At 52.1% G+C, this 7,500-nt stretch overlaps 1 protein-coding gene across 10 annotated transcripts in view; it reads left to right on the top strand.

Annotated features, from left to right (window-relative positions):
* epb41b (erythrocyte membrane protein band 4.1b) overlaps positions 1–7,500 on the top strand; it is a 68,497-nt gene that overhangs the window by 29,255 nt on the left and 31,742 nt on the right. For 7 of the 10 annotated variants that reach the window (XM_061237232.1, XM_061237266.1, XM_061237247.1 and 4 more), the window contains exons 13-16: positions 4,391–4,612; positions 5,840–5,995; positions 6,210–6,431; positions 7,187–7,408. The exons of 2 other annotated variants lie outside the window; for them this stretch is intronic. In XM_061237232.1, the coding sequence (XP_061093216.1) occupies positions 4,391–4,612; positions 5,840–5,995; positions 6,210–6,431; positions 7,187–7,408 (822 nt within the window). The remainder of the gene's footprint in view (positions 1–4,390; positions 4,613–5,839; positions 5,996–6,209; positions 6,432–7,186; positions 7,409–7,500) is intronic. One more of the 10 variants, XM_061237240.1, reaches the window with a different exon arrangement.

Genomic DNA, 7,500 nt, shown 5'->3' with positions numbered 1-7,500 from the left:
CTTAAAGGCGTGAGTGCACGTGCACTCTGCGGTAACCAGCTCTTCATGGCGTGAGTGCACGTGCACTCTGTGGTAACCAGCTCTTCATGGCGTGAGTGCACGCATCGCAGCGCTTACACGAGGAAACAAAGGGACATTTCCCATGAGGCTCTGCCACCGTCCCATCCTCATCACTCACTCGCCCATCGCAGGATGCAGTGGCTTTGGGAGCAGCTGTGTGTGTGTGTGTGTGTGTGTGTGTGTGTGTGTGCACGCATGTGTGCATTAATGTGACTAATGTGCCTCAGCTAACTGAACCCGACTGTGGTTCAGTGCAGCAGTGTGGTAACGGTGCCCTCTAGTGGTGTACTGCGGTAGACCAGCTCGGCGTGTGCGCACCCCTCAGCAAACACTACTCCGTGTCCGTGCCGTGCAGCAGTGCAGCAGTGTGGTGTGTGTGGGCCTTGGGCCGTGGGGCATCAGGCCTGGTCTGGGTGGGGCATCAGGCCTGGTCTGGGTGGGGCATCAGGCCTGGTCTGCGTGGGGCATCAGGCCTGGTCTGCGTGGGGCATCAGGCCTGCTCTGCGTGGGGCATCAGGCCTGCTCTGCGTGGGGCATCAGGCCTGGTCTGGGTGGGGCATCAGGCCTGGTCTGCCTGGGGCATCAGGCCTGCTGCTCTGTCTTACCATCGCCCTTCCATCCGTCGCTGTTTCATCCCGCTCCAGCTCATGGTCAAGCTGCTGCCAACTTTCATATTATATTGCTTCCTAATCTTCAATTCAATTACATTTTATTTGTATTGCGCTTTTCACAGAGACTGTCACAAAGACGCTTCGCGGAGTTACAGAATGGCAAAAGGGGAAAGGGCAAACGGCAGGCCAGAGACTGAAAATAGCAAATACAGGAGGTAAAAAAGACTCTCCAGTGTGGGGGAGAAAAAAAAAACCCCAACAGTGATTTATAACTGGAACATTATTTGCCTGAGTAATGACACCAAATACACTACTTAATCTTGCTTATATTGACCAATGTCACTTCCTGGGACGATGTGTATCTACTCCTGGGAGAGAAAACGATTTCTGGAAAAATATTTTTTGCCTAGTGCAGGGGGGTAGAAATATCTGGGGAGATAAACGATGGGAGGTTGAGATATCGGAAAGGCTACAGCAGGAAGTGGAGGTATGAGACGAGAACTAGCAGTGGACGTAGCTGAACGACTACAACAGGAAATGCAGGCATTTGAGGCAAAACTACAGCAGGATGTGGAAGAGGACAGAGCTTAGATGACCCTCAGCCTGTGCTTGGCTCTCCTTCCCGCCTTCAGAAAACGGCTACAGTGCACTCCCCTCACCTGCTGCGTGTACAGCTCACCACTGTTTTCCTTCAAAGGTGCAAATGCATGTAGGCAGTAGACTTTTTCTGTTTCCCGCTCTATAAAGACCTTCAGTTTGGGTCAATACCTAACCGCACTTACCCTGTCTATGTTGACCGTAGAGAAGTAAGATCTCTTCAAGCTACATGCTAACCGCTAATCCTGGTTTCTGAGTTTATCCGTATGTCAATAACTGCAGAGGCCCATGATGAAGGTTTATGTTCTCCGGGACGTGTGTGTTTGTGTCAGTAACGGAGGAGGACCGAGCTGAAGTTTATACGCGCGTGAGCACCACTGTGCTGGAGCAGCAGGAATGGAGAACACAGAAGAGCGTGATGATTGTAGAGCAGATCTCAGAACCGCAAGAGCAACAGGCTCCCAAGGTCCGGCACAACCCACAGAGAGAGGATCATGATGATTGGTCTGGGGTACTAGTCCGCCCCCCTTCTGAGGCAACCCTGCCTCCATCAGGTACCCCCAGCAACATCTTTGCCCCCCAAAAATCCACTAATGACCCCCAGCACTATTACTGGCAAACCAGCTTAACTGCAACTAAACCAAAGCGCTTATCTTGAAGGGTCTAAAGACCGAATTGGGCAGGGTTAGGTTAGGTTAGGGTGTGGGTTTGAAAGTGTGTGGTACAGAGGAGTGTGACTGCAGTGCTGAAGGTTGTCTTGAGGGTTGTGCTTGTATCAGCCCCACCTGTGGGGTTCATCGTAGGCTACCCCAAACTCCACACCGCTGCGGGCATGGAGGAGGAGGCTATAGCCATGGCCAAACAAACAGTGCGGCTGCAAGATGTGCAGTCAGTGGAGGAGATGCTGCAGCCTCAGTGGAGAGAGGAAGCCGTCCCCCTGTCATTGCCCCTCCCCATACGCCAAGGTACCTTGCAGCACATCCAACCCAACCCCCCCCCACCCCACCTTTTCTTACATACAGGGACGATGTACGATCTGTAGATCCCAGGCTCCCTGCACATTCCAGTTAAGAGTGCCTGTGCTGTGGCTAAACTGTGCTTTTACAAACGGCCCCTTCTAACTCCAAACCCTCTCCGAATGATCCATTATGTGTTGGATTGTTTATGTCTGTGACGGCAGTCGATTCTGCTACAGTTTATATTCTCCGGGACGTGTGTGTTTGTGTCAGTAACGGAGGAGGGCCGGGCTGAAGTTTATACGGGCGTGAGCACCACTGTGCTGGAGCAGCAGGAATGGAGAACACAGAAGAGCGTGATGATTGTAGAGCAGATCTCAGAACCGCAAGAGCAACAGGCTCCCAAGGTCCGGCACAACCCACAGGGAGAGGATGATGATGATTGGTTTTCGTTACTGGATCGCCCCCCTTCTGAGGCAACCCTACCTCCATCAGGTACCCCCAGCAACAGCCTTGCCCCCCAAAATCCACTAATGACCCCTCTGGCTCTTACCCCCAGCATTATTACTGAGAAACCAGCTTAACTGCAACTAAACCAAAGAGCTTTCACTAGACTTCTGCTTGACTTTTAGTCCTGGATTATGCGGTTATAGAATGGACGGAGGGTCATCTTGAAGGGTCTAAAGACCGAATTGGGCAGGGTTAGGTTAGGGTGTGGGTTTGAAAGTGTGTGACTGCAGTGCTGAAGGTTGTCTTGAGGGTTGTGCTTGTATCAGCCCCACCTGTGGGGTTCATCGTAGGCTACCCCAAACTCCACACCGCTGCGGGCATGGAGGAGGAGGCTATAGCCATGGCCAAACAAACAGTGCGGCTGCAAGATGTGCAGTCAGTGGAGGAGATGCTGCAGCCTCAGTGGAGAGAGGAAGCCGTCCCCCTGTCATTGCCCCTCCCCATACGCCAAGGTACCTTGCAGCACATCCAACCCAACCCCCCACCCCACCTTTTCTTACATACAGGGACGATGTACGATCTGTAGATCCCAGGCTCCCTGCACATACCAGTTACAGAGTGCCTGTACTGCGGCTAAACTGTGCTTTTACAAACGGCCCCTTCTAACTCCAAACCCTCTCCGAATTATCCATTATGTGTTGGATTGTTTATGTCTGTGACGGCAGTCGATTCTGCTACAGTTTATATTCTCCGGGACGTGTGTGTTTGTGTCAGTAACGGAGGAGGCCCGGGCTGAAGTTTATACGCGCGTGAGCACCACTGTGCCGGAGCAGCAGGAATTGGGAACACAGAAGAGCGTGATGATTGTAGAGCAGATCTCAGAACCGCAAGAGCAACAGGCTCCCAAGGTCCGACACAACCCACAGGGAGAGGATGATGATGATTGGTTTTCGTTACTGGACCGCCCCCCTTCTGAGGCAACCCTGCCTCCATCAGGTACCCCCAGCAACAGCCTTGCCCCCCAAAAATCCACTAATGACCCCTCTGGCTCTTACCCCCAGCATTATTACTGAGAAACCAGCTTAACTGCAACTAAACCAAAGAGCTTTCACTAGACTTCTGCTTGACTTTTAGTCCTGGATTATGCGGTTATAGAATGGACGGAGGGTCATCTTGAAGGGTCTAAAGACCGAATTGGGCAGGGTTAGGTTAGGGTGTGGGTTTGAAAGTGTGTGACTGCAGTGCTGAAGGTTGTCTTGAGGGTTGTGCTTGTATCAGCCCCACCTGTGGGGTTCATCGTAGGCTACCCCAAACTCCACACCGCTGCGGGCATGGAGGAGGAGGAGGCTATAGCCATGGCCAAACAAACAGTGCGGCTGCAAGATGTGCAGTCAGTGGAGGAGATGCTGCAGCCTCAGTGGAGAGAGGAAGCCGTCCCCCTGTCATTGCCCCTCCCCATACGCCAAGGTACCTTGCATCACATCCCCCCCACCTTTTTTTACATACAGGGACGATGTACGATCTGTAGATCCCAGGCTCCCTGCACATACCAGTTACAGAGTGCCTGTACTGTGGCTAAACTGTGCTTTTACAAACGGCCCCTTCTAACTCCAAACCCTCTCAGAATGATCCATTATGTGTGGGATTGTTTATGTCTGTGACGGCAGTCGACTCTGCTACAGTTTATATTCTCCGGGACGTGTGTGTTTGTGTCAGTAACGGAGGAGGGCCGAGCTGAAGTTCATACGGGCGTGAGCACCACTGTGCTGGAGCAGCAGGAATGGAGAACACAGAAGAGCGTGATGATTGTAGAGCAGATCTCAGAACCGCAAGAGCAACAGGCTCCCAAGGTCCGGCACAACCCACAGAGAGAGGATTATGATGATTGGTTTTCGTTACTGGACCGCTCCCCTTCTGAAGCAACCCTGCCTCCATCAGGTACCCCCAGCAACAGGCTTGCCCCCCAAAAATCCACTAATGACCCCTCTGGCTCTTACCCCCAGCATTATTACTGAGAAACAAGCTTAACTGCAACTAAACCAAAGAGCTTTCACTAGACTTCTGCTTCCAGCTGGCAACATTAAGACAACATTGGGAAATGTACACTGTACAGTCGGATTGAGAGCTGGGTTCGCATTCTTGCCGTTAAGCCGAGCTTGTACAATATAGTTTTCGGACCCCTCCAAGGGTGCGCCCTGTTTCCCCTCCTGTTCCTGGTATTCATGGACAGGATCTCAAGGCGCCGGCGAGGCCTGGAATGTATCCTTTTTCTGGGACATAGGGGTGGCATCTCTGCTATTTGATGCACAATGGAATGGCTTGCACTCAAGTGTGATGCAGTTAGAATTAGGATCAGCACCTCCAAGTCTGTGGCCATGGTCCTCTCCTGGGGAAAAGATAAGTTGTCCCCTTCCAGTGAGAGAGGAGCAACTGCCCCACATGGAGGAGTTCAAGCATCTTAGGGTCTTATTTATGAGTGAGGGAAAGAGGGATCGGAAGATTAACTGATGTGTAGACGTACTGGTCGCTGTAATGCGGGCATTGTACTGTACAGTGGTGGTGAAGACAGAGTTGAGCCAAAAGGCAAAGCTCCCAGTTTACCGGTCAATCTTCATTTCTACCGTCACCTATGGGCAGGAGCTGTGGATAGTGACCAAAAGAATGAGAATGAATACAAGCTGCTGAAATGGGGTTCCTCTGTTGGGTGGCAGGGCTTACTCCCCCTGACAGGGTGAGGAGCTCAGCCATCTGGGAGGTCCTCGCAGTACAGCCGCTGCTCCTCTGCATTGAGATGAGTCTGCTCAGGTGGTTCAGGCTCCTGATAAGGATGCCCCCAGGCACGTCCACCGGGTAGGACACCCGGGACATGCTGGAGGGATTATATCTGACTGCTGGCCTGGGATCACCTTAGGTTCTCCCTGCATGAGTTGGAGGAAGTTGCTAAGGGGAGGGATATCTTGGCTGTTCTGCTTGCCCTGTCGCCACCATGACACTGGACTGGATTAGGTGGTTATAAAAATGGATGGACTGAAGGTTATCTTGAAGGGTCTAAAGACTGAACTGGCCAAGCGTGGGTTTGAAAGTGTGTGGCGGGGGGCGGGGGGGGTGTTACTACAGTGCTGATGGCTGTGTTTGTATCGGCCCCACCTGTGGGGTTCATCGCAGGATACCCCAAACTGCACACAGTAATGGAGGAGGAGGCCATGATTGTGGCCAAACAAACAATGAAGCCGCAGGATGTGCAGTCAGTGGAGGAGAGGCTGCAGCCTCAGTGGAGAGAGGAGGTCGTCCCCCTGTCATTGCCCCTCCCCATACGCCAAGGTATCTATACAGGGACATATGGAACCAGCAGGTCCCAGGCTCTCTGCACATACCAGTTACGGAGTGTCTATACTGCAGCTAAACTCTTACAAACGGCCCTTTCTAACCCCAAACCCTCTCAGAAGGATCCATTATGTATTGGATTGTTTATGTCTGTAATAGCAGTAGAGTCTGCTACGGTTTATAATCTCTGGGACGTGTGTGTTTGTGTCAGTAATGGAGGAGGATCGAGCTGAAGTTTATACGCGCGTGAGCACCACTGTGCTGGAGCAGCAGGGATTGGGAACACAGAAGAGCATGATGATTGTAGAGCAGATCACAGAACCGCAAGAGCAACAGGCTCCCAAGGTCCGGCACAACCCACAGAGAGACGTTGATGATGATTGGTTTTCGTTACTGGACCGCTCCCCTTCTGAGGCAACCCTGCCTCCATCAGGTACCCCCAGCAACAGCTTTGCCCCCAAACAATCTACTAATAACCCCTCTGGCTCTTACCCCAGCACTATATTACTGGGAAACCAGCTTAACTGCAACTAAACCAAAAGAGCTTTCACAAGACTTCTGCTTCCAGCTGGCAACATTAACACATTTTGAAATCCAGGTATGCTATCTTGAAGGGGACTGAGGGGGGTTCTAATTACCAAGGAATCGCACTCTGGGAAAGTCCTATAGGAAGGTGCTGAAAAGGTCACCTACTGAACAATGTGGGCTTCATCTAGGCCATGGAACAGCAGACTAGCTTTTCACGCTCTGTGACATTTGAGGGGGCATGGGAATTTGCCTCTCCAGTCTACATGTGTTTTGGGGATTTGGAGAAGGTAAATGACTGTTTCTTGTGGTATCCCTTTGGGAGGTGCTGTAGGTGTATAGGTGCCTCAGCTCTGCTGCTTTGCAAGGAGTCGGATGAGGTCGTTCAGGCATCTGATACGGATACCCCCTGGGTGCCTCCCTGTGGGGCCACGTCCTGCACATCAGGGAAGAAACCCAGGGGCACACCCAGGACATAGTGGAGGGATTAGGTTCTCCCGGGTTCTCCCAGGCTGAGTTTGAGGAGGTCATTGGGGTGAGGGATGTCTGGGATGCTCTGCTTGCCCTGTTGCCACCATGACCCTGACCAGGATTAAGCAGTTAACAAATGTGAGTGGAGCGTGCTACAGTTTATATTCCCCGGGACGTGTGTGTTTGTGTCAGTAACGGAGGAGGGCCGAGTTGAAGTTTATACGGGCGTGAGCACCACTGTGCTGGAGCAGCAGGAATGGAGAACACAGAAGAGCGTGATGATTGTAGAGCAGATCTCAGAACCGCAAGAGCAACAGGCTCCCAAGGTCCGGCACAACCCACAGAGAGACGTTGATGATGATTGGTTTTCGTTACTGGACCGCCCCCCTTCTGAGGTTTCCGCACCTCCATCAGGTTGGTGGCTGCCAACATCGTCGGCACTGAGCCATTTTCTGTCTTGGGGTTTCATGGATTCTTGATCTCTACAGGGTTACAATATCCATAAC

Source organism: Conger conger, chromosome 1 (genome assembly GCF_963514075.1).
Source record: "Conger conger chromosome 1, fConCon1.1, whole genome shotgun sequence".
Lineage (NCBI taxonomy): Eukaryota > Metazoa > Chordata > Actinopteri > Anguilliformes > Congridae > Conger > Conger conger.
This window is presented reverse-complemented; position numbering and strand designations above follow the sequence as displayed.